At 45.2% G+C, this 27,141-nt stretch overlaps 1 protein-coding gene across 1 annotated transcript in view; it reads right to left on the bottom strand.

The window, feature by feature from the left end:
* Positions 1-27,141, bottom strand: part of RYR3 (ryanodine receptor 3) — a 526,048-nt gene that overhangs the window by 157,528 nt on the left and 341,379 nt on the right. The window contains exons 33-38 of the mRNA XM_042942518.1: positions 23,541-23,627; positions 22,982-23,208; positions 20,245-21,040; positions 17,939-18,139; positions 12,409-12,511; positions 10,685-10,822 (exon numbers count right to left, since the gene is read on the bottom strand). Coding sequence (XP_042798452.1) covers positions 10,685-10,822; positions 12,409-12,511; positions 17,939-18,139; positions 20,245-21,040; positions 22,982-23,208; positions 23,541-23,627 — 1,552 coding nt within the window. The remainder of the gene's footprint in view (positions 1-10,684; positions 10,823-12,408; positions 12,512-17,938; positions 18,140-20,244; positions 21,041-22,981; positions 23,209-23,540; positions 23,628-27,141) is intronic.

Raw genomic sequence — 27,141 nt, 5'->3', positions numbered from 1 at the left:
GATGACAGAAGAGATTGCACTGGTACCATTGCTGGAAAGAGCCACTAGTCAATGCAGGTAGCCTTTGCGATATGGCAAATTCAAGAAATGAATCTTCTCCTAGAGCATCCAGAAGGAATGCGATACTACTAACCCATTTTAGACTCGTGACCTCCGGAACTGCGTGATAATAAATTCGGATTGTGTGAAGCCATTAAGTTCACGGTAATTCATTGCCGTATATTAGAGAACTAATATACTCCCACTGGTACAAAGTCCTGGTTGAGAATACTTGAAGCTCTCCAGATCAGACTGGAGAGGCTCAGTGACCAAGCTGCTACAGAAGAGCTCACAGAAGCTGGGTCCTGAGAGAGATCCAGTTCTGTTTTTGCTGAGGGAACCAGAGTGACAGGGCTACCAACACCTTGAGGTCTGCCTGGGTCTTGCCCAGAGCTTGCGTCAAACCAGAACAACATTAAATGCAGAAAGCACCAGGGGCGCCTGGGTGGCTCAGTAGGTTGAGCGCCGACTTCGGCTCAGGTCACGATCTCGCGGTACGTGAGTTCGAGCCCCGCGTCGGGCCCCTGTGCTGACAGCTCAGAGCCCGGAGCCTGTTTCAGATTCTGTGTCTCCCTCTCTCTGACCCTCCCCCATTCATGCTCTGTCTCTCTCTGTCTCAAAAATAAATAAACGTTTAAAAAAAAATGCAGAAAGCACCAATTGCACAACTGCTATGGCCCATCAGATAATATACACAGAGTGCACAGGGCACGTTCCTTAGTTCCTGTAACACAGCTTTGTGGCCTCTACTCTCCCTCTGGACGTCAAGAGCTAGAACCACCTGCATTCCAGCACTAACCACTGAGTAATGGAAGATGACAGCCATCATAGCATCATGAATATTCCTAACCATGTATCAAGAATCCATTTGCTCCTTTCTTTAAAAAAAATTTTTTTTAACGTTTATTTTTAAAGAGAGACAGCACATGAGAGAGGGGCAGAGAGAGAGAGAGAGAGAGAGAGAGAGCGAGCGGGGGGGTAGGCAGAGAGAGAGAGGGAGACACAGAATCTGAAGCAGGCTCTAGGCTCCCAGCTGTCAGCACAGAGCCCGATGTGGGGCTGGAACCCATGAATCGTGAGATTATGACTTGAGCAGAAGTCGGATGCTTAACCGACTGAGCCACCCAGGCACCCCATCTCCTTCTTTCTTCTTAACAGAACTTGATTTTGCATAGCTATCTGCCTCTCCCTCTTAGGGCCCATGAACACTGACCCAATCCCACTCCACAGGTAGGCTCTGCTGACATCCATCATCCAGCACATTTTATTTTCTAGGTCATGCTCAATGGTTCGTAAGCTGGCCTGCGACCAAGTTCTCCAATCAAAGGTAATCTCAGAATCCTTGCTTCCAATACCTGGGCAGGAGAAATGGTCTTGCTTTGCCCTTGGACACTGAGGCACATGGATATGAGGCCGAGAGTTGCAGCCCCCACCCTGCTGCCAGCCCGAGGGCAGAGCTAAAACAGGAGCAGCTGTGGGAAGAAGGAGCAAAGCCACGGGTTTCACTCAACCCGCTGGCTGGCTCCATCTCTACCTTCCAGGTACACCAGTCCAGGAAGTCTTTTACCAGCTACTCTACCGGAGTTGGATTTTCTGTTCTGTTTTGCTGCAAACATCTGAAATAATAAATGTGGAGACCAAGTTCTTAGGACTCACACTTTGTATATCCGCTTCAGAAGCTGGGAGGCATACCAACCTCTAAGTACTGGAACATTACACTGAGCGGTATTTCACGGAATCCTTATCTCCCTGCCCCCATGAGGTAGGGACATCATTATTCTCATTTTGCAGACAAGGAAATGGAAACATATGGAGGTTTAGAAACTGGCCCAACATCACACTTAGTAAATGACAGAGCTGGGATCCAAACCTCGGCTGCTGGAATCTAAACTCATCTACTTTTCTGGCTGAGAGCTGCTTACTTTCTATAGCTTCACAAAATCCGGAAAAATACCTATCCTTATTACTGCTTTAAATTTATATTATACTGCCTAGATGCTCTTTTAAACAATGATGTGGATTCAGAAATAAATAAAATTATAAAGCTTTGGGTCTTTTTGTAGCTGATGCTGAGCTAGGAAGATTATTCACATTCCCAGAGCTTTGATCTCTTCACCAATAAAATCAAGTTAACAAAAGAAAGTTCATGCTGAAGGAAATGAACGGACAGCTGATGTAGTGACAAGAGTGCTGGCTTCTTTGTTCCGGCTCTGGCTGTGTTACCTTGGTCAAGTCACTTTACCTCTCTGCATCCCTATGCATTTCTACCAAGTCACAGGTGGCTTAATACTCTAGAACTCTATGTTTACCTGACCTGTTGAGCTATTGGAAAGGGTTGTACTAATTTATTAAAATGGCAAATTTTACCGGGTTCACTGGGTTAAAGCAATGAGCACCAAGAATTTTACCCCCATCTTCTTTTTTTTTATTTATTTTTATTTTTATTTATTTTTTTATTTTTTAATATATGAAATTTACTGTCAAATTGGTTTCCATACAACACCCAGTGCTCATCCCAAAAGGTGCCCTCCTCAATACCCATCACCCACCCTGCCCTCCCTCCCACCCTGCCCTCCCTCCCACCCCCCATCAACCCTCAGTTTGTTCTCAGTTTTTAACAGTCTCTAATGCTTTGGCTCTCTCCCACTCTAACCTCTTTTTTTTTTTTTTTTTCCTTCCCCTCCCCCATGGGTTTCTGTTATGTTTCTCAGGATCCACATAAGAGTGAAACCATATGGTATCTGTCTTTCTCTGTATGGCTTATTTCACTTAGCATCACACTCTCCAGTTCCATCCATGTTGCTACAAAAGGCCATATTTCATTTTTTCTCATTGCCACGTAGTATTCCATTGTGTATATAAACCACAATTTCTTTATCCATTCATCAGTTGATGGACATTTAGGCTCTTTCCATAATTTGGCTATTGTTGAGAGTGCCGCTATAAACATTGGGGTACAGGTGCCCCTATGCATCAGTACTCCTGTATCCCTTGGATAAATTCCTAGCAGTGCTATTGCTGTTACCCCCATCTTCTAGTGCCCACCTGTCATATCAGGATGTCACCCAGCTTGCTTTTATTAATAATAAAACTGGAGATCAAAGAAATAAAACAAAATCTTAAAATCCAGCGGTCACTGACCATAGCAAATGGCCAGGGGCCGAGGCATCACCGTATACCATGAATCACTCACATGGGGGAGATGAGCGGTGGGAGCTTGATGGCTCTTTTGACGGCTGTCTTGAATGCTGACAGAGAAAGCACCTTTCCCCCGTCAGGGCTCCGAGAGCACAGTAACACCCTCTTGATTTAGTGGGTAAGACTGAATATGAAGGTCTCATGCCCTCTGTGCTCTGTGCCCCAGAGCTTCCCTCTGGGCTGAAAGTCTGGTCTGCTTCACAAAGTGGCCAAACACCTACTATTTATTAGCAGCGAAGGTCAGGGAGAAAGTTAAACCCATGGACTCTGAGGAGACTTGGAAAATTCATCACGCTAATTTCTCTGTGCCTTCCTGGGGCCTCCCTGGCCCAGGAGGTACAGTCAGTGCCACTTTTGCTTAGTTTCACTGGAACGAGAGTATTACCGGGATCGTGGAGGACAAGACGACGAGGCTTTCTGGAAACCTGAAAGGGAGAAGCCTGTAAAGACAGTCTGGAGCACTGTTCTTGGAGCTGCTCCTTTCTCCATTTACTCATCAGGACACTACTGCCAGAGACCCAGCGAACGGCGTGCGATGGTCCAAGGCCAGCCCCAGACAACCCGTGAGGGCACCCAGCCTCCCTTCATCCGAGCTCTGTATTTAATTTTTGGATGTGTACACCTGTCTTCTCTATTGGCAGGGGAATAGGGTACAAGTTCAAGCTGCCTGCTAAAACATGTTCTTAGCACAGAAATTATAGCCAATGTTCACTAAGAGCTTCCTGTGCATCAGACCCTGTGCTAAATGCTGTACCTGAGTTATCATTTATTCCTTTTTGGTTAAGGTAGACATTTGGTTGATTGATTGATTGATTTGGCATGCATGAGCAGGGGAGGGACAGAGAGGGAGAGGGACAGAGGGAGAAAGAGAATCTCAAGCCTGACACCAGGCTCCATCCCACCACCCTGGGATCATGACCCGAGCTGAAATCAAGAGCCAGACACTCAATGAACTGAGCCACCCAGGCGCCCCGTCATTTATTCCTTACAACCACTGTGTAAGAGAAGACAGATGTGGCAGGGACCAAGTTTCCCCCACAGTGAGGGCCATGTTAGCCTGATCCTCACTCTATCCCTTCTTTAGGCAAAGAAGCAGTTCAATTCAAGAAACAAACCTGTAACTACTAGTTACAGGATTCCTGTAACTAGGGGGTCCGCCGAGGCGGCCATGGCAGGGCGTGCTGCACGGGACGAGCAGCACTGGAGATAGCGCCTCGTGCCTCTAGGCACAACTGGTGTGAACCCCACAATCCCCCCCAGTCAGGCTGGCCTGGCTGCCCTTGAACGTGGCTCTCAGGGAAGGCTGTGCGTGGATGGCCACATGGCTGATGTATATTTCTGCTAAACCCGTTTCTAAATTTCCCTCCTCAACGGTTTTCTGCCTTGGCCAGAGCCTCCCATCGGGGAGAGTGGAGACAAGCGTGGAAGCAAAGTGCTGCACCCCCAGGACCGTTTCCCCAGCCAGCCGGACATGCTGTCGGCACCCGAGGCCGCCCCGCCAGCCGCCAGCGCACTGGGCTTGAGCGGCGCGGCTGGCTGCTGCCACTCCATCTCTGCTGCCCCCTGGGGTCTCATCCATCATACGGAGATAATTAGCCTGTTGTTTTTGGAATCAGTCAACCAGTCTCATAATCACTTTCTCAAAAACATTCCAGAGATTAAATGACCAATGACGACGCCGGGGAGAAGAGCACAGAGAACAGCTGCGGCTGCTCACGTGTTTGGGAAGGAAATCCCTGACACGAAGATGGGGCGGAAACCGGACAGCGAAGGGCTCGGGGCCCTGAGGTCTCTGTCTTGACTCTTCTAGAAAAGCAATCGAATCATTTTTATTTCAGTTCCTGTGTGTATTCAGTCTGGAGAATAGACCGAGGATGAGGTGAGCTATAGACCACACGTCCTCAAGGTCTGTGCTCCCCACCCCTGTCCTGCCACCCCCACGGCCCCGTCCCAGGCACCCCTACACGGTGCTCTGAAAGAGTGTGGGCCCTGAGCATGGAACATGATCCCAGTCTGGGCCAGTTCTAACTTGGTGTAGAAACCTTGTCCAAATTATTTTGCTTCACTCTCCATTGCCTGACATGCAAAATGGGAACCTGGCTGTCACTGAGCCTAATTGTTTGCTGCAAGGGGTAAATCAGGTGAGCTAACGTGAAGTGTCTACCACAATGCCTTGTGATTATTTTAGGTCTACTTCAGTAATCCAGGAGATTTCTTCATTTTAAGGTCAGCTAATTAACAGCCTTAACTGTGTCTGCACCCTAAATTTTCCTTTACCATTTAATCCATAGGCTCCAGGAATTAGGACGGGGACATTGTTGGGGCCATTATCCTACCCACCACACCATCCTTAATTCAAGTCCTTGGAGCTTCTCATCTAGAGCACTGCAATGACATCTCATGGGCTCCATGCCTCCAGTGACCCTGCACTGCAATCCTTTAGATTCCTATCCTGCTAAAGCAGAATTAACTAGTATGTGATACAGTGCCTGAGAAATGGTAAGTGATTACCATTTTTTAAATTTATTTTTGAGAGAGAGAGAGGGAGCGTGTGCTAGTGAGCACAGAAGCAGGGGAGGGGCAGAGAGAGAGGGAGAGAGAGAGAATCCCAAGCAGGCTCTGTGTTGTAAGCACAGAGCCCGACGTGGGGCTTGATCTCACCAACTGTGAGATCATGACCCGAGCTGAAATCAAGAGTCAGACGCTTAACTGACCGGCCACCCAGGCATCCCCAAACGTTTTAATGCCAAATATAGTTAAAATTAAGTGCATACTCTATGCCGGTCACACTTAAAAATACTTTGAATTTTTAACTAATTTAATCTTCATGTCAACTAAGTAAGGTATTAGTGCCGTGTCCGTTTTACAGATGAGACAACTGAGGCACAGAGAGGCCATCACATGCTCAGTCTTATCGAGATTGTGTGGCAGAGCAAGAATTTAAGACCAGGTGGCCTAAGTCTAGAGCCCTATGCTCCTAAGTACCTCACTACTGTTGAGTAAATGAATAATTTAGTCCTCAAAGACCTTTCATAGCCACTGCCTGGTGGGGGGTCGGGGGGGGGGGCACAGGATATTATTATATAAATAATATGGATGGCAACTAGACTCAGGTGACAATGGTTTGAACTTTTATGCCACTACTGTGTGACCCTATAAAGTTGCTTAGGATTAAGGAATTTCAGTTTTAAGAAGATTAAGAAACTTCACTCTTCAGTTTCTTCAATTAGAAAATAGGAATAAAATCATCTACTTCAGCTACTGCCTATTGTGAGAATTACATGAGGTAACAGAGAACTGCTTCACCCAAGGCTCAGGACACAGCGGGTACCATGTAAATGTTAACCCCTCCCTCCCTGCAACTGGATACAAGTGATAGGTCACACTCTAAGGCTAACTGTAGTTGAGTGATTGGATTTTCAAGCCACTCTGTCCTAACACCACTCTACTACCCTCTACCCCATTCTTTTCCTTTTAGAATTCAACCAACCTCAACTGGTTGCTGCCCCTGGAATATGACCTGAACTTTTCTTGTGGGGACCTTCACTGAAGCTGATCTTTTCATCAAAGATGTCTGTCCCTTCTTGGGGCACCTGGGTGGCTCAGTCAGTTAAGCACTAGACTTCGGCTCAGGTCATAACCTCACGGTTCGTGGGTTCGAGCCCCGTGTCGGGCTCTGTGGTGACAGCTAGCGCCTGGAGCCTGCTTCGGAGTCTGTGTCTCCCTCATTCTCTCTGCCCTTTCTTGGTCCACACTCTCGTCTCTCTCTCTCAAAAACAAACAAAAATTTAAAAATTCTTTTAAAAAATGTCTGTCCCTGATCTTCTCTACTTATCTATGTTCTTTATGGACATTTTCCCAATTCCTCCTCTGGCCACCTCCTGTATTTTATCTGCACTTTTATTCTACCATAGCCACACTCATGATTACATTGAGTTTCCTGCCCACACCCATTTCCTCCTTCGTTCAGAAGGTCCTCATTTTCATCATCTTTACGAGCCTATGACTAACATATACTGGAGGTCGGAAAGGAAAGATTTGTGACAATGAATTAAATGTGGCACAAAGACCCGGTGAAGAAAACAAACAGGGACACAGACATTCCACGTAAGGCAGAAGGTCATACAGGCCCCGTGAGAAGTTCTATGGAATGGCTGGGGCAGAAGGACGGAGGATGAGGTTGAAAGAAAGACTTCACAGAGGAGGTGTCTGTGCATGTACATCATGGGGAGAGGCTTGTGGGACAGAATCTGAACAGGCTTACAAATATTACCTGAGTGCCACAGATGCATCTATCACTGAATTATCTCACTTTGCGTATTTGTGCTGGGCTCCAGGACTTATTTTTGTAGTGAACAGTAGGATTTTCCCTTCCTCAGCACTCAGTAAGGTGCAGCATTTAGGCAGGAGAGAATTTCGGTTTGGGTTCTTAGGCTGTTCGGTAATGGGGCAAGAGTGGACACAAGTAGCAGCTTTCTTTGTAGAGAGAAGATAATGGAAAAACCTCCATGCTTCGGGAAGGCATTCAGTGAATGAGAGAGAGAGGAACGCACCAACTTGGAGCAGGAAAGTGACAGGTGATCTTCATTTTGTTAATTTCAGAATTTAGCGGAAACAGCGGGTTGGTCTCTTCTGGAGGAGTAACTCAGTGGCAACACATTTATATTCAAGAAACCTTGCTTAAACTGTCATGTGTGAGAAGCCCTGGCTCAGAACAGGCAAAAGATTTTCTCGGGAATTTGCTGGATTAGGATATGCCAGAGAAATGTGACTTAGTATGGCAGGCTGCTACTGTTGGGTCTTTTTTACTTCTTCATTATCATATGATCTTTTAATAAAGATTGTAACAGCTTTCATCAACAATATGGCTTAGAGTTAGTTTAAGCAGATCCTTGGAACTCTGAGCCAGCTAGCAGGATTCTCATGAAGCTCAGGACCCTGTTGATTCCTCTTTTCTAGAAAAAGTGAGGTTTTCCTGCAGGTCAGTTGGCCAACACCAACCGCTCGTAGAGGAGGAAGAGTACCACCTACCCTGAACCCTCCGAGTGCAGATCTTTGGCTTGGTCAACTTGGGCATGTTAGAATTCTGACTTCTGCTAGGTCACAAGCATGAGTTACCTCAGAGGTGCAGTAACCAGATAAAAAGATGATGGCTTTAAAAAGCCATTGGGTATGCCATAGCTATGTCGGAGGCTTCACGGGACAATGGAAAGAGCACGGAACCGGAGCCAGAAAACGTGAAGCAAGCCACGGCTTTACTCAGCTCAGTTACCTTGTGCCAGTGACATTCAGTCACCTGGAAAGTTTTCTGGAACCAGGGAGTGGTGGCAAGAGTAAATGAATGAACAAGTATCCCTTCATTCTTCAGAGCCCTATTTTCATCAACTACACAATAGAAGAATGAAAAAAAAACTCCAGTAATAAACTAATAACATGTGAAGTACTTGAGGAATTGTCAATTCCCTATCCCCTGCTATTCTCTGTAATTTCAGGATTTTACCAAATGTAAGGGTAAGAACAGTCACGTAATAACGTGGACAAAGTTACTAATACTGGAAAGTATTTTGACCCTTTTATCGCAACTGGCTATGTATTCAGAAACACTGTCTCCAATTTCAGTGGTGTGGCAGTTAAACCATTCCCAAGATTTTCTCCTCATATGTCAGGCCTGTGTGAGAGGCTTTATGTCTCTGGAACATTTGGAAGAGGACCCACATGGTGACAACTAGACACGCTTGACCACCTTCATATCTATTTCTCGAAATCCAGGATAGGACACTTAGGACACAATATGCGAGCCCCTCACAACTCTCCTTCTGGAAGGGAAGCAGCATGAGGAGAAGGCGTGAACTCTCACACTGGAGCGACCTTGTTTGCACATTCTATCAGAACAGGCAGAATATGGTCTTCCAGCCTGAGTCCCGAGGTAGCAATCTGTGGAGCCTGGACACCATTCTTAGAGTTAGGGAGACTTCACACAGCCAAGTGATTTCATCTGACTGACTCCACTTACCTCACATGAAATGGTCACCTTGTGGGACCCCTAGTGGTGACACATTATATTAGAAGCATCCGCTTCCAAAATAGACTCACAGCAGGTAATATGGGTCAGCTCAGCCTATTTTTAGTTCTGCTTTGGCAGTAACCACAAAGGGAATCTAAACTCATTTTTGTGCTTTTAGAATCCTGCTGGCATGCCCTTATCAAAGTCCCACCCATAGAAATATGGTGATGGAGAGCACTGATTAAGGGTTGGCAGTATGACTGCCAAGTATCCTATACTCTTTTCCAGAGGTTTTAACACTTGTGCTGAAAAAATGGTGAGGATTCTTTCCCTTCAGAGATATTCTGACAAAGATGAAAGGTCAATAGAAAGGGCAATAAGATGTATGAACCCCAAAGTAGAGTTCTCAGATAAACCAATCACAGCTTGACAGTCTATTGCTCTAGTCTATGATTTGAAAGCATGTTTTAAAATGGTTAAGAATAGGGATGCCTGGGTGGCTCAGTCGGTTAAGCATCCAACTCTTGATTTTGGCTCAGGTCATGATCTCATGGTTCATGAGTTTGAGCCCTGGATTGGGCTCTACACTGACAGCACAGAGCCTGCTTGGAATTCTCTCTCTGCCCCTCCCCTGTGCTCTCTGTCCCCCTCAAAATAAATAAATAAACTTAAAATGGATAGGAATAGGAACAAGATAAAAGGCAATTATGTTAAACCTCAGAAGTTCCTTCTTCTTTAGACAAATGAAATATTTGCAGAATTTTGGATGGAAGAGCATATTGATTATATATAATACACAGTCTTCTTCTTAAAACGTTAATGGTTTATGGACAGTACACTTCCCTACAGAACAAATTATAATCTTGTTTCAACATGAGTCACAACGGTAGGAGTCACATCTACTCTAAGGCTTAGAGAAATGAATTTGGACAAGGTTTGGGATTGTTGAAAAATGGAAGGTCAAAGTCCTCTAGGATGCTACATTATGACAATCATTGCCAAAACCCCAAAAACAACCCCCAAAGCCCACATCCTATTTCCTTTACTCCCCTCATATTATTATTTTTCCTCACTGGGGCAATTTGCAATTCTAAGGAAACATTGCAAATGATTGAAACAACAATGATTGAAGGACAGAGACCATGGAAACCTAAAAGAAAGAACAGAAATCTGTTTATAGGCATTTTTAAGCAGACAGACAAGAGCAGAGCCAAAGTAACAGATCCCTCAGGTTTCAAAAGGCTCTGAAAGTAAGGTCTTTAAATTAGAAAAGCATAGCTCCAAATACACAGTAACCACCACCAATTATAAAAGAATGCCCAGATGTCTCCTTTGAAGCTTAGACAGTCCACCTCTTACACAGCATTTGTCAGAAAGCCAATTCTCTTCATTATGTCAAAGAAGAGCACTGTGTCAGGAGGATTGAAAGGCATGGTCACTTACTAGGGCATCTCTCTTCCTCCTCTGTTGGCTGTTCCTTCGCAGGCTTGGGAGGGCCTTTGATTTTATACACCAAGGCACGGAGTTTCCCAGCCCAGGATGTGTCTTCCTCCTCCTCTTCTTCCTCCTCCAGGGGAACACCTATCAAGTCACAGAACAGAGTGAAAATCTTGAACAGTACATAAAAATAACCACCATAAGATTGAAAGAACATAAATCTCTGCTTCCTACCCTTCTGGAACTTTCTCAAGATGCTATAGGCAGCCTCCCATAATTATTTACCTACAGGATGTCTTTTTGGAAAGTATTTTAAAAAGATAATTCCTTACATAGAAAAACACCAAGTAATTTCAAACCCTAAAATCAACTCTTTTTTTTTTTTTTGAAGTTTATTTATTTATTTTGAGAGAGAGAGAGAGAGAGAGAGAAGGAACAAGCTGGCTCTGTGCTGTCAGCACGGAGACTGATGCAGGGCTTAATCCCATGAACCATGAGTTTATGACCTGAGTCAAAACCAAGAGTTAGCTGGATGCTTTAATTGACTGAGCTACCCAGGTGCCCCTAAATTTAACTTATTCTAACCTGTACCCTAAAAGGGCTCTAAAGCATCTAGAAAGAGTTAACATTGAGTCATTTCCTATGCAAATACCACTTATTTTCCATATATTATTCAATCCATCCATGTACAAGCAGCACAAATGCTGAGAACAATTTAAAATCAGCAGTTACGTATCAAAGGAGGGACTGCAGGCTTACAATTGTTATTTAAAATAGTTATGTATTAAAGTAGGGACTGTGGTTTAGAATTGTTAAGGGCATACGTTATCATATTTATATCACTGCAAAAGATAAGAAGCAAAGGAGATCAGAATCTTGGTTCACCTGGGAGCAGAGTCCAACCATCTAAGTAAACTGGGTGAAGTTTACACAAGTTATCAGTTATTTTCCTTCTTCAGAGACCCTGTTCACTCTCTTCTATTTCAACAAAATTTCTTCTTGGTAGAAGGAGTTTCCACCATATATGGATATGGCATATATGCCAGAATTATTTTCTGTATCTTCTCTGACCCCAGTAGTCCAGGCAGAATCATTTCTTGAGCAGTTAGAATTGTACAGTTAACCCTCGAACAATGCAGGGGTTAGGGGCACCATTCACCCACACAGTAGAAAATCCACATATAACTCTGACCCTCTACAACTTAACTATGAATAGCATACTCCTGATGGGAAGCCTTACTGATAACATAAACAGTCAACTAACACGCATTTTTAAATGTGATATGTATCATATATTCTTATAATAAATTAAACCACAGAAAGAAAATATTATTAAGAAAATCATAAGGAAGAGAAAATACACTTCAAGTACTGCACTCTATTTATGGAAACAAAATCCCGCATTACAAATGGACTCACATAGCTCAAACCCCTATTACTCAACAATCAAAAAGAATGAAATCTTGCCATTTGCAACAACGCGGATGGAACTAGAGGGCATTATGCTAAGCAAAATTAGTCAGAGGAAGACAAACATCATATGACTTCACTCATATGTGGAATTTAAGATACAAAACAGATGAACATAAGGGAAGGGAAGCAAAAATAATATTAAAAAAGGGTCAACCGCACTTTTAAATACAAAACTGTCTTCCCAACCCCCACTAGCTTCTAATGAAGGAATAGGGAACAGACTTGTCTTTGATAAAGCTTTCATCTCAGAAGCTCACCACAGTGAATGAGAAGGTCCTCATGGAAGTCATATAGCTCCTCTCGGATCTCTTCTGGGCAGGGGCAATTCTCTCCCAGTTGAAAGTTAAGAAGCATGTTGATCTTTGAGGGACAAAGAAGAATGGGTAAGTGGTTCTCGGTGTTGGCCAAAGAACTCAGATCCTGCCTTAGACACCTAACATTCTTTGCAAATTTTATCTACCTCAAACTTTTTTGTAAAGATGACCATGTTTAAAAGTAGCTTTCACCTTTTCTCTGATTATAATGGTAATTTATTAACTGCACAAAATTTGGAAATACCTAAAGAAAACTTACTGTGATCCCACTACCCAAAGATAACCATATTTAATGATACTTAGTTCATAACTTCCAGGCTTTATGTATATAGACTGAGAGCATGCATACTCTAGATAAACATTTCTGAGGTCAGATTTCCCACTTAACAATTTATCTTGAGCATTTTCTTTTTTTATTGATTGTTAACAGGTACACTGCATTTCATCATAAGATGAATAGCAATTGGTGTAAAATTAATCACATGTTAAGAAATATTTAAATTGTTTCCATTTTTTTGTTCTTATAAATAAATAAATAAAGTTTGTTGGAATTTCCTTATAACTAATTTTTGTTCACATCTCTGATCTTTTTTTTTTTTTTTTTTTTTTTTAAGGATAAACTCCTAGAAGCAACATGACTGGATCAAAAGGTTTGCACATTTTAACGGCTTTCGATAGGAATTGCCAAATCACCCTCCAGAAGGCTTACAACAATTTGCATTTTAACCAAATTTATTCAAGAGTGTGTATTACTTTGCCATCTCCATTACAGTAATGAGAGTTAACACATTTTCAAATATTTTCCAATTTAATGGGTAAAAAATGTCACATCCCTGTTGCTTTAATTTGCATTTAATTGGTGAGGTTGAATTTTGTTTTTCCACACGTACGAACCATTTTCATTGCAGTATTTTATAAATTTCCCATTCATGTTCTTTCTCCCTTTTTCTGTTGGGTAATTTTCTTTTTAAAAATTAATCAGGAGGTGTCTGGGTGGCTTAGTCCGGTAAGCCGCTGACTTTGGCTCAGATCATGATCTCACGGTTTGTGAGTTTAAGCCCAGCGTCAGGCTCTGTGCTGACAGCTCAGATCCTGAAGCCTGCTTCAGATTCTGTATCTCCCTCTCTCTCTGCCCCTCCTGTGCTCACACTCTATCACTGTCCCTCAAAACTGAATAAACAATAAAAAATTAATCAGTATTTTGCACATCCCTAGACTATTAACTCTTTGTAACATGTTCTCTAAATATATTTCCCAGGTTTTAGTGAGCTTTTAACTTTACCTACAAAAAAAATTTTTTTTTTGACATGCAGGTTTTAAAAGGTAGTTAAACACTCATCTTTTCCTTTAGTTTTGTCTCAGGGAGTCTTAACTGTTTTAATGCCATGGACCACTCTGACGGTCTGTTAAAACCCACCTGATTACTGCTTAAATTAGTATTTTGAATACGTAACATAAAATATAGAAAATTACATACAGAAACCATTATATTGAAATTTAGTTATCAAAAACCATAAAAAAGAAATCTGTGATATAGTAACATGTACTTGTTTATTAACCTATTGGACAAAAAGATCTAGTGGCAGTCTCATATCCACTGTGATCTTGAAGTAGTGATGAAGTAAATGATATTTCAAGGTATGATACTCATTGTGACACAGTATGAGAAAATGTGCTATTTCTGTTGTTGCTGGCAAAGTCAGCATTAGTATGTGCTCGGCAGGATTAACAATTCAAAGAAATGCTATCAGAGATTAATGAAAAGTTGGTAAGGATGTGGTCATTCATTTCCTGGTCAGATTCCAGGATGTCTCAATTCTTTCCAAAGACCCACGACCCCAAGGCAGTGAATATTGGGAGGGACTGAAACAATAACTAGGGGTGATGTTCTCCACTTTGCTCGCCTCAGGCAGCGTAACCTGAACACCAGGTAAAGATACTTTCTCCTTCTGTTTAGAATTTCTACATTAAAAAACGTCACCATCTCTTTTATTAAACCACGGAAAAACCGTGTTTAATGTTGGTAGGAAGACGCTTATTTAAAGCTTCTACTGCAAACAGTTTTTTTGGAAGTTGGTGGAAGTGTTGCCTGTAATAAAATAATATCCATAAAATAGGTTAGGAAAGTAATTTTTGTGGTTGTTCCCCAATGTTAAATTATGGTAGTTACATCAACATAGATTGATAGGTTGTTTATGAAATAAAAACAAGATCTGAGGATCTAGTTTCAGAGTCAGAAAATTGAATTCTTTGCTGAAAGATCTTGCCGTAGGTGGAATACTTGGGAAGCACTGGCCCACCAGCCAGCAGGTCAGAAAACCAAAAGAGGAGTGGGGCACCTAGGTGGCTCAGTCAGTTTCCTGTCTGACTTTGGCTCAGGTCATGATCTCACTGTTCTGAGTTCGAGCCCCACATTGGGCTCTGTGTATACAGGTCAGACCCTGGAGCCTGCTTCAGATTCTGGATCTCCCTCTCTCTCTGCCCCTCCTCTGCTTACACTCTCTCTCTCAAAAATAAACATTAAAAAAAAAAGTGGAGTGAGCTGAACTTTCTGCTGCACAGGGCATACCCTTTAATGATGCCTTTTTTACCTACCTACTACTTGCCTGTTTATCTTTTAAGTTTACTCATTTTGAGAGAGAGGCAAGGAGGGGCAGAAGGGGAGAGGGAGGAGGGGAGAGAGAGAGGGAGGGAGGGAGAGAGAGACAGAGACAGAGAGAGAGACACAGAGACTCCCAAGCCCAAGCAGGTTCCATACTGTCAGTGCAAAGCCCAGTGTGGTGGGGCTCAAACTCAGGAACCACGAGACCATGACCTGAGGAAAAATCAAGAGTTGGTAGCCTAACCAAATGAGCTACCCAGGTACCCCAATGATGCCCTTTTTATTTTATTTATTTATTTATTTATTTATTTATTTATTTATTTATTTAACGTTTTATTTATTTTTGAGACAGGGAGAGACAGAGCATGAACAGGAGAGGGTCAGAGAGAGGGAGACACAGAATCTGAAACAGGCTCCAGGCTCTGAGCTGTCAGCACAGAGACCGACGCGGGGCTCGAACTCACGGACCACGAGATCATGACCTGAGCCGAAGTCGGCCACTCAACCGACTGAGCCACCCAGGCGCCCCAATGATGCCCTTTTTAAAGTCAAAGGCTTACTGACTGTGCCTGGCTAATATGCCAATGACCACTGGACTAATCTTAGTTTTACCTACTTTAGTACTTGGTTACATCCCCCAAGTATATGTTTTTTTCATATCTCTGATCTTATATAGATACAAGGCTGAAAACCTTTACTTTCTCCTCAAAGGTTACAGAAGGATGAGATAATCGTATCATTGTTTTAAAATTCTAATTCTTATACACCCAATTTTCCACGTGATTTTGCATTGCTATCCCCTGAAATTGATCTGAATCCTCCTTTGTCCATACTCAATTTCGAATTATTTAGAGAGCTCTATTGGTCGGTTCCTTCTAGAAATGAACATTCTGTGAGGGGTGGTAGGTGAGACAGCTGAATTTGATAGGAATTAGTGTCTTTTCTTTCATTTCATTCCTAGACCAACATCATCAGTATTACCTGGAAACTTGCTAAAAGTAAAAATTACTGGGCCTCACACTACAGCTACTGAATTAGAAGCCCCAGATCACCAGTCTGTTTTATTAAGCCTTTCTGGTGATTCTAATATCCGCTCAAGAATCATTTAGTCTAACACATTAGGGAAGAATTTCTCAAGTTCCATCTGAAACCAGTCTGAAATGATTGCCCAGAGGAGTACTGGGAGGGCTAAAGGAGGAAGTGATAGCAGGCCCTGGGGACAGCAGAAGAGAAGGTAAGGAGGTAGCAGGTGAGGTAGGAGCCAGCATGGCCCTTCCAGGAGCCAGGATAGGATCAGTAGCTGTGTCCATGAGGACAGTGTTAGATAAACAGTGCAGGTCTAGCTAGGTTAAGCAGATGTCTCAGAAAACATACATAAATTCTACTCACCAGGTCACTGGCAGAAGGCAAAAGAACCTTCCAACACTGAAACTAATGATTCCACTTACAGAATGTTTACCATATGACAGTATCCCACTAAGCAATCTAAAAAATTATCTCCTGGGGTCCTCCCTAGAAGGGAGGGAGGGACATACAAACATCCTCATTTTGCAGCTGAAGCAAGGGAGACACAGAAAGGCAATTGCCTAAGGCCACACAGCGAGAGAAGGGGGAGCCAGAAAAGGAGCCATGCATCACATTGTTCTTCCTGCCCATTATTCACAAATAGGAGTCAGCATCTGCCCAATGAATTGGGAAATGTTTGCACAGGTTGCCAGTCCAAAAGCAGCCTGACAACATTTGGAAAGCCTTTAAGAGTAATCCAGGCTCACTGCGCTTCCCTCAGTATGGTATGAATTACCTCCTCCCATCAATTCAAAGGGCCTTCTCAGTTTGCCTCCAGCAAAGCGATGATAAACTTTGCCTAGTCTTTACAAGGCCAGCATCATTCAAGTGAATCTTTTAAAAGCCAAGATATGTGGTTCACTTTTAAGTCAATATAAATATCTATGTTCTACCAAATAGGTTAGGAAAGTAATTGGACCAAGTTGTACCATTAATATCAAATGGTGGTAATTATACCTGACAACAGTTTATGGATAGACTGCTTATTAAATATAGAGAAGATGCAAAGATCTGGTTTCAGAGACAGAAAGCAAATTTCTTCACTGAAAGATTGTCTGTTTTGAACACTTAGGGAGCTGTGGCCAAGCTGCCTGCAGGATGTACATGGGAACAGGGGGACAAATGCCAACTATGTTCTGCAAGGTGTCCTGCCCCTATCTGCCAGTTACTCACCGGGATTTTGAGTCTTTTCAAAGAGTCTTCCCATATGGGCAAGGCTGACTGCAAGGTGGGGGTACTGTACAAAAAATGAAGACAATCCCTCACAGAAGGGACCTCACTTGCCCAGTCCTGTTTTCCTCACTTCTGGGGGCTGGGAGGCTTTGTGAGGGTCTTGGTCACAGGGTAAGGGGCTTCGGGCACTTAGCCAAGGAAGCCTGTGCACCTGCTCTTGTAAGTCAGGAAACGTCGACCATGCTCTCTTGATCTCTAATACAAAGGAGTGACTTCTGCAAGGAGTGGACAGACATTCTTCTAATGGTGGATCCTTGCTGGTGTGGAAGCTGGGTCGTGACAGTGATCTGGTCTTTGACTCAGTGACAGGGCACCGGTAGGAGCAAGCAAGGGAGGAGAGGAAGCCCCGCCCCATGTGCACTTCTGGATGGGTTATTTTCCCATCTGAGATGATTGGCAGATACTCCTCGCTGCCATTAGCATCAGACCAGGCCTGTCCCCTGGCACTGTGCTGGGTCACTGAATGGCCCACACCTCTCAAGGGTGCCCCAGGCACATAAAGGTTTCACGGGCCCTGCTCTGTAAGGTTCAAGTTCACCCCACTGGCATGGAGGCTCAGGAAGAGTTTCTCACCTGCTCCTGGGGGGGTGAGCGGAACTCCCTGGTTTTCCGGGCAGTCAGGGCTGCAGACATGTTCAAGGCCTGCATGAGCTCGTTGTAGCGGAACTTCTGATTTGCCTGGAGCTTAGAGACATAAATGTCGCCAAATGCCACAATGGCCTCTACTCGATGCTGCAGCTCACAGTCACAGAGATAGCTGAGGAGCTCACACATCTGCAACCAGAGCGTATATTTATGCTCATTTAACAACACTTCATAGACATTGGTGAAGCAGCTAGTATCCCCATTTTACAGAGGCTAACACTAAGACTTAGGCACTCTAAGTGACTTGCCCAATGTCACACAGTGACCACAGAGCCGTTACTTGGATCCAAGTCAGTTTGAACCCAGCCACCAGCCCTTTATCCTAAGGACAGGAGAACAACAGGAAAACGAGCTCCCCAAAGAGAATAAACCTGCCCGTGTGAGAACGGCATTCCTAAGAGAATTCTTCCCTGGCTCTAAGCTCCCCATGGAAACCAGCACTCAACTGCACGGGAGAGCTCTGGTTCCTTCCTGACATCTTCTGGCTCCAGATGATGGGAACCAGAGACTTCTGTTCCCCTCTCTTTCTTTCTTGTTTGTTTGTTGGAACTGCTTTGTCTGCCACCAGTTCTTTCGGACTGTTACTAGTCCTGATCTTATCACTACTTGCACTTTTCGCTAATAAGAAAAACAGCAGCCAGAACTTATTGAGCTCTAATCACCCGGCTCTGTGTTAGCCACTTGCCAGACCTGTTCCTTCAAACCTCAGTGTGTTCCCGATACTTGTATTCAGGCATAAGTTCTACGAACCCATCTCCACGTAACCCCTTGCATGACTAACAGACACTCTCCAGTCTGTCTGGGCAGAGACAATAATGCCCCTGGTGTGCTCTTACCTAGCAGGCTAGTCTCTGGCGTATCTGCAGGTGACCTAGGACCCAGAGCACATGCCCATCACACTTGTGATTACAGTTATCACATCTGATTAGAAGCTGTATGTGCCAATGAAATAGGAAAACTAAATTGAAAGACTAGGGAACATTCGCAAAAGGCTAGTTGTTTTTTTAAAAAAAATACTCAAAGTTGGGTGTGAGTTAGACAACTACAAAAAATTGGGGGAAAATCATTAAAATCTACAAGTGTTCTGCACTCAGGTTGCTTTCCAATTACCTCTAAATCCACAGTCTATCTTCAAGATACCCCCAAAACTGGCCATCAGGCACATCACACTGTATGTGACAGGTGTCATTTATGCAAAAGAAAGGACTCTACATGCCAAGCAGGGACTCACATGGAAGAAAAAGTCTCAGCTCCACATCCGAAGAGCACATTCATGTTTTAATAAAAATGTTTAAGGTATCTATGTAAAATTTGTTACGTATCTCCTCTACATACAACATTTTGATGAACTGACAGCTACCAATCCCACCACATTAGGTAAGAGAGCTTCATTTGGAGATTCTAACACGGTTTATGATAAAATATATTTCATACCGTATTTTAATGATAAAAGTGAATATTACGTTTTATTCAATTATCATCCACATTTTACATATTGTGAAGCGAAGGCTTTGGGAGGCTACTGACTTGGCAAGCCTGTAGAGCTGCTATGTGGTCGAGGGATGCCCGAGCCAGGCTGACTTTGTGGAACAGACTGTACTGCTCTGTCCACTTTCATTTCTCTTTTCTCAGTGCCCAGAAGACAATAGTTATCATCTTCAGCGTATCGCTGCTGCCAGCTTCCCTCTGGTAAGACTATGTCTTAGGAAACGTTGCGGCTTCCTAGGTGATGCCAAGGGGGCAGCTCGAAGCGAGCATGCCTCTTCTCCTCAGCTCAGACGGCAGTTTGTTTGCATGCCAGGACAGCACGTCTACACAGGCTTGGTGATCAGTACATGGCAACAAATGAGCCCAAGTGATGAGCATGGCCACCGTATGAACCAGTGTGGTCTTTTCCACAGCCAAAGGCTCTTCCTCCTCCTTTCCCGACAGGGGCTCACAGAGCAGCCATTTAGTCCCAAAGGGTAAGAGGTAAGATGAGGGCCAATCCATCACTAGTTCCGTAAAAACAATTCTAAGGCACGTGCCTTATTGATAAGGGTTAGCACTTTTCTCTTGACTTTGGGAGTACATTTCATGCCAGAGAAAATCATGAGCAGTGAATGCTCTCTATCTGTATTTCCACTACACTCCAGGTTTAGGCCAGCACCCTCAGTCCCAGCCTTAGCTCCAGGCTGCACTGTCACCCTCCCCCCGCACTTTGCAAAGACAGGATCTTTGCTGCCCTGAGTTACCTGCAGCTTGACGGACTCTGGCAGTCGGGTCTGCAGTAAGCCTTTGACTGGAGCCTCCTTGCCGGCCTTTTCTCCGGCCTCCACTGCCTTCTCTTCCACCTGGGTCACTTCCTCCTTCTCTGCTCTGTTCTCAGTCTCCCCACTGTGCTCCCCAAACACAGAGGGATCGATCAGGAGGAGGATCTGCCTGACGTCATCGTCATCAAACACCCCCATGACCAGCAGGGTCCCGATGAGTTTCAGCACAGGCACAAACTGGAACTCTACAGACCCACCGACAGGGTCCCGGATGTGAGCCCCGCTGTGCTGCACTGCCTCCGTCAGCATGCTCAGTGCCTTCGTCTTGAGAATCTCCAAGGGGATCTCAGGGCTCTGCTTCTGGTGCTCCTCACTGGTCACGACAAAGCAAGGGGTGGAGAACCTGAACCCTGGCTTGAGGCACGTTCTCAGGCCCACCCCAGGCAGCCCGTGCCTCTTGGACTCATCTGGATACAGGCGGATTTTTCTGGTGGTGCTGGTGATGGGGATGATGTACTCATTCTTCATCATTAGCTTCCTCTCCTTAGCATTGGCCAGATGGATGCTGATGAGCAGGTCATAGAAACCAGAACGAAGGAGGCCAGGGAGGTACTTGTTGTCAATGGCGTAGAACAGCTGGGAGAGATCCACGTGGCCGCATAGGGCGTAGGCCACGCGGCTGTTTCCCAGGGCACACACTGCACTGTAGAGTCGCAGCGTGTGGTAATGGAACTGCATCAGGTCCTCCTGCTCACAGAGCTCCAGGACATCCACACACCTGCGGATAGGACAAGCCATCAACCACTCCACGGTTGGAAAAGAATACGCCAGAGCTCAGCAGAGTTCTTCTCTTTGAATCCCCAGGGATTGCACCCAACTCAATGAGGGCAGAGGGCATAGAAGGATAAAGGAGCCTCTGCCCCCTCCTCCCGTACAGGTTATCATTCCTCTCTCAGTTCTGGTCCTTATCCCAGTTCCTGATAATCCTCCCTAACTCAACGAGTCTCAAAAGTCTGAAAGACTTAAAGACATGGATTCCCAAATATGAAAGTGCTCCTTATTAAGGAAAACCCTCCCAAATGGAAAACTGAAAAACATTCAGGTGTGTGACAGAGGTGACTTGGTCCTCTTATTTGTGGGTAGAAGGGGATCCTCTGCTCCCCAATACAAGAGCCTCAGGCATAGCTGAAGGGGCACCTGGGTGGCTCAGTTAGTTAAGCGTCTGACTTTGGCTCAGGTCATGATCTCACGGTTCATAAGTTTGAGCCCCTCGCTGGGCTCTGTGCTGACAGTTCAGAGCCTGGAGCCTGGTTTGGATTCTGTGTCTCCCTCTCTCTCTGTCCCACACCCGCTTGTGCTCTGTCTCTGTCTTTCAAGAATGAATAAACATTAAAAAAAATCAGAAAAAAAAAATGTAGCCGAAGCCCTCTGTCAATCCACCACCCACATCATCTGTAAAATCTCCAAATCTACCGTCATCCACAGGGCCTTCCCTCCCCTGAAAACAAACACACCTGCACTCTTGTCCTGAGAGAAAACACTTTCCAATTTGAGTTCAGTTGGCAAAATCAATTCACTTTCTCCTTCCTGACTTTAGAAGCCCATTTACAAGTCTGTCTTGCTCCCTCATTTTTTTGGGGGGGGGGGGTGGCTCAGGGCACAGCCTCTGATCCTTGCTTAGATTTTCTGTTTTGTCTTGCTCCTCACCATGGATCTGAGGATCCTTTGCAATTGGCATACTTGGCTGGACTCCTATTTGTTTCTTGCTCCTTCCCTATACCAGCCTGTCTTGCCGCTGTCCATGACCCAGCAGAATACCTAAATGGGAGCTGTGCAGCTATCAAATCCTTCCCCCTGCTCCCCCATTACTGTATGTTTTTAGTCCAACAGATCAAGGGGTGATAATAGGCTAACGATAAAATTTCTTTCTTTCTACATATAGAAACTATGCTAGTGTAGGGGCGCCTGGGTGGCTCAGTCGGTTAAGCGTCCGACTTCAGCTCAGGTCACAATCTCACGGTCCGTGAGTTCGAGCCCCACGTCGGGCTCTGGGCCGATGGCTCAGAGCCTGGAGCCTGCTTCCGATTCTGTGTCTCCCTCTCTCTCTGCCCCTCCCCCGTTCATGCTCTGTCTCTGTCTCAAAAATAAATAAATGTTAAAAAAAAAATTAAAAAAAAAAAAAAAGAAACTATGCCAGTGTAGATTCACCTACACAATTCCATTTATTTCTCCCTGCAGTCCTCTGGGCGGTCATGTATTTTATGTATCATGAGGAAACACAGGTAAGTTATAGGAGTCATTTACCCAAGGCCACAAGGCCAGAAAGTGATAGTGCTGGGATTAAACCCAGGCCATAATCCAGGAGTACTTCTTACCAAGAGGAGCCCAGGAGCCCATTCTTGGTTCTCTAGGCAAACTAGGCATGCCTCATTTTCTCCCTTCTTGTCATTAATGACATATATTTCAGGGTCACGTTACACCTTTTAATTAAAGGGATAGAAACACTCCTGACTTCGGACACTCAGAGAGAAGGCCCTGTGGGAGGCATATCGTAGTGGATATTCTGCTGTTTCTAAGTGAATAATGTAAGTGAGGAAGGAAAAGAGACACTGAGGTTTTTGGGAAGAGAGCAGGGCCCCTGGCCAAGGGGGATGCTGCTCCTCCCCTTCTCCTGCCTGCCTCCCAGGCCTGCCCCCTCCTCTGTGGGTCCCTCTACTACCTGTTCTCCTCAGGGATGTGGAGTGCCATCATCTGCAGGGGCTCCAGGCACTGCACCACCCAGCCATGGCGCTCGCTCACCCGTTCCGTCTCCACCTTCAGGAAGCTGCTGGGCATGCGGCTCCAGAGCACGGGCTGGATGGTTTGGACGTCCAGCCGAGGTGGACACTGCGGAACTGGGTTCTTCTCTTCACTCTTAAATATGGCCGCCGACAAGGGCATCGCATTCTGGGGCAAGGCAGAAAAGGCATTCAAAGGGAAAGACAGGTGTACTACAGAGATGCTCAGTTGCTGGATAATGCAACATGGCCCACGATAACCAATATGGTGAGTATGAACTAAAGAGAGACAAATCAATCCGGAGACCTTTAAGGCTTTGCCAGCCTTAATTAAAACCTTGCGTGATGGGTTATATTAACATTAAGTAATTCTTTCAGCACCCAGTACAGGGCCTGGGTGAGAACGGATTCCCTTGTTTTCTGGGGCTTAGAAAATTTTCCCCTAATGGTCAATGCTGCCTTCTTTTATCATAGCCATTGGATGAGGAGGCTGACCAATACCTTCAGCTTCCCAAGTTCAAACTGAAACAATGAAGTGCTCGTGGGCTGCAGGAAGACTGCTGGAAACACTTTGGTATTGGGCTCCACCTGGAAACCAAAACAAATGGAGGTTTGCTCAGAATTACAAAATCACAGATGGCTAAGTCATTGGGTGCATTCATCAACACCCTCATTCTAACCCTAGCTGAAACAGGACAACTCCCTGGCGGGTCATTCTCTACTCCTCAGAAATTCTGAGACCTGGTGCTTCTGGGAGTGCAGTCACTGCTCTCCACCTTATTCCTGCCCCCCGCCCCCCCTCCGCGCCCCCCCCCCCCCCCACCGCGACTTGGGGCTGAACAATCCCACAGTCTTTCATTTTCTCTCGCTGATAACAGTAGCCAAAATCTTCCTCCAGTACTCAGGACAGTCACACGTGGGGAGCTATTAACATACCACCAAGGGTAATGCCTGCTTTTATTCACGGAATGATGTGATTCCTGGCTCGTCATAGAGCAGGGAGACACCTGGCATGCAGGTGGCACCATCATTCGTCACTCCTGCCCTCAGGAAGTCATCACTGAGGGTGGTGCAAGGACTTCAGTGTTATTTCTGAAGGCAAAAAGGACTTTGGGGAGGCAAGCCCAAAGGGCGTCATAGGACAGGGCTTTTCAACCTTGGCACTACTGACTCTTTCGGCTGGGTGGGTAACTCTTTGTTGTAGGGCTGTCCTGTGTGTTGTAGGACAGATAGCAGCATCCCTGGCCTCCACCCACATGTCAGTACTACTCTCCACCCCCAGCATAGTCATGACAACTAAAAAAGTCTCTGTTGATTGCCAGATGTCCCATGAGGGAAAAGCACCCCCAGATGAGAACTGCTGTTTTATAGGCAAGGGCTTCCTTGAGATAACATAAAGAGGCTGCTTCCAGAACCTATCTCCTTTTCTTAGAACCTCTCCTTTTTCTTGGTTCCTCTGGACTTCTCTGTAACCCCCTTCTCTTTATGACTCTAGAGCTCACCTTAAATAGTGTAGGATTCACTGTCTTCCAGCTGCCACTTAGATGAAGTGTGTGAATTTATTTATGACAGTAGGGGCTCCACTTATCATCTGCCCATGTTGATGAGCTTTTTAAAAAATGTTTATTTGTTGAGAGAGAGAGAGAGAGAGAGAGAGAGAGAGAATCCCAAGCAGGCTCTACTCTCAGCATGGATCAATTTCACAACTGTGAGATCATGACCTGAGTAGAAATCAAGAGTAGGATGGTCAACCGACTGAGCCACCCAGACACCCCTGATGTAGGACCACTGATGAGACTTGGAGACCATGGAAACAGAAAGGTGACTTTAATTCTATCAACTAAAGTCCTTTGCCTTTAAGTAAATTCAGACATTAGGAAATTCTTGCAACTCTCTTGCAGTTAGGGAATGTTGAGTATCCTGGACACACTCTAAGGTGGCCCCCAGGGAGACACTCTCTCCTACAATCCCGTCCCCAGAACCTGTATCTTGTTTCTAACAAATAGAATATAGCAAAAGGGTGTAGAGATTGCTACTCCCTTGATTTGGTTACGTTTTGTAAGACTGTGTTTCGGTAGACTGGAGAGAAGGTTCTCTACCTGGTGTTGGAGAAAGAAGCTACCATGGTGTAACAGAGCCTGTGAAAGGCTACATGACAGGAGATTTCAGGGGGGTTCATGGGACTGGGAGTGCCCCTGGATGCAGCCATCAAGAAAGGGACCCTGAAACCTACAAACACAAGCACCTAAATTCTGCCAACAAGGATAGGACATGCCTTGTCGGCATTGAAGATGGAAGAGGCCACGTGAGAAGGAATATGGACACCTCTGGGAAGGAAGGGGAGGAAAGGAGAAAAGAAAGCAAAGAAGAACGGACCTCAGAACCTTGGCCTATAACCACAATGGATCCTGATGACAACCTGAATGAGCTTAGAGTGGATTCCTCCCACAGCCTCCAGACAGAGGCAGCTCAGCCCAGCTCATGCCTTGACTTTGGCCTTGTGAGAACCTGAGCAGAGAACCCAAACTTACAGAACTGGGAAATAATAAATGTATGTGGTTTTAAGCTATTAATTCTGCGGTCACTTGTTAAGAAGCAATTAAAAAACTGAAACAGTGGCTTCGCAGCCAAGTTGGTCGGTTTGATAACAAAAACTTAGCAAGCACTTACTAGGTGCCAGGTCCTATGTCAAGCACGGGGACAGCAACAGGCATGACAGATGGCCTCTGTCCTCTAGGAGGTGACATTCTGGATGGGGAGCTTCCATTTTTTTTTTAAATTTATTTTTGAGACAGAGAGAGACATAGCATGAGCAGGGGAGGGGCAGAGAGAGAGGAGACACAGAATCTGAAGCGGGCTCCAGGCTCTGAGCTGTCAGCACAGAGCCCGACGCAGGGCTCGAACCCACAGACCGTGAGATCATGATCTGAGCCGAAGTCGGACGCTTAACCGACTGAGCTACCCAGGCGCCCCAAGGGGAGCTTCCATTCTAATGTTAGGAGCAGTGAGCCCAGATTTGAGGCTGCCGTGGAGTGCCATGAACCTTTTTTCTATTTAAGGTACCTTTTATCTCTGGCTGATCTCTTTTATCCTTGCAATAATAGACATTTTATTTCTGATCACGTGTGAAGGTCAGGGCATAGGAACTGGCCTGAATTGAAAGCTAACCCCTCTCGTAAATCTGAGTCTTGTAGCTGACTCTGTTCTCAGAGCAGTGTGGCTGGGGTGGCAATAACCGAGTATCTCTTGAACATACATTTTATTTCTCATTTCTCCCATGATTACGTAAATTAAGTGCGGCAGAAAGAGATTTTCAAACTGCACAGCAGTATTTAATGGGGAAGTCTAGAAACATGGTCTGAGAGAATCCTCCTCTCATTATTTTGGTCACTGGTCCTTTCTGAATAGAAAGCCAGTATATAAATATTGCTGCCCTGTTCTTCTTGAGATAATTGAAAAATGAAAATGGCTATGGCTGCAGAATAATAATCATCCCACTGCCGGGAGACCAGATGCATGGCTGGACACGCTGGTGTCTTGTCTGGAATGAAAAAGGGGTTGGCCGGGTGTGAGACACCTGAGGGCTCCTGTGCTGAGCCCTGGCACCATCCCATTCACGACAACATGCCTCTGGGCGGGACGCAGGACTGGGGCCACTGAGCAGGGAAATCAGGATTCGTACGCACGGAGTGGAGGAAGGCATCTCAGGAGGTGGGTTGGTGCCAGCGCGCAGCTGGGAGAAGACAACGGACCAGCCCAAAGTGACCTAGGAACTACTGGGCAAGTCAGGATACCAACAGCCACGGCGTCCTGTTGTCTGTTGTGACATTTCCTCCTGCATTATGGGCTCTTCCCAGAGGCAGGCAAGTCACTGCTGCTGTGAAGGCCAGGGGCTGTTTATTTATTTATTTAGGGACCGCCGAAGCCCGACTAGCCTTCAGAGTTATTAGATGCTTTAGAGCTCTCTGCAGCTCAGGGAGGACCCTTCAGTCAAACTCATTTCAAAAGTTAATGGGAAAAAGCTAATGGATTCTGAAGGACGGCAGTAATGTATATAAGCATTTTCTCAGGGGGCTGGGGAGTGGGGAGTGGAATCATGAGA

Source organism: Panthera leo, chromosome B3 (assembly GCF_018350215.1).
Source record: "Panthera leo isolate Ple1 chromosome B3, P.leo_Ple1_pat1.1, whole genome shotgun sequence".
Classification (NCBI taxonomy): Eukaryota; Metazoa; Chordata; class Mammalia; order Carnivora; family Felidae; genus Panthera; species Panthera leo.
This window is presented reverse-complemented; position numbering and strand designations above follow the sequence as displayed.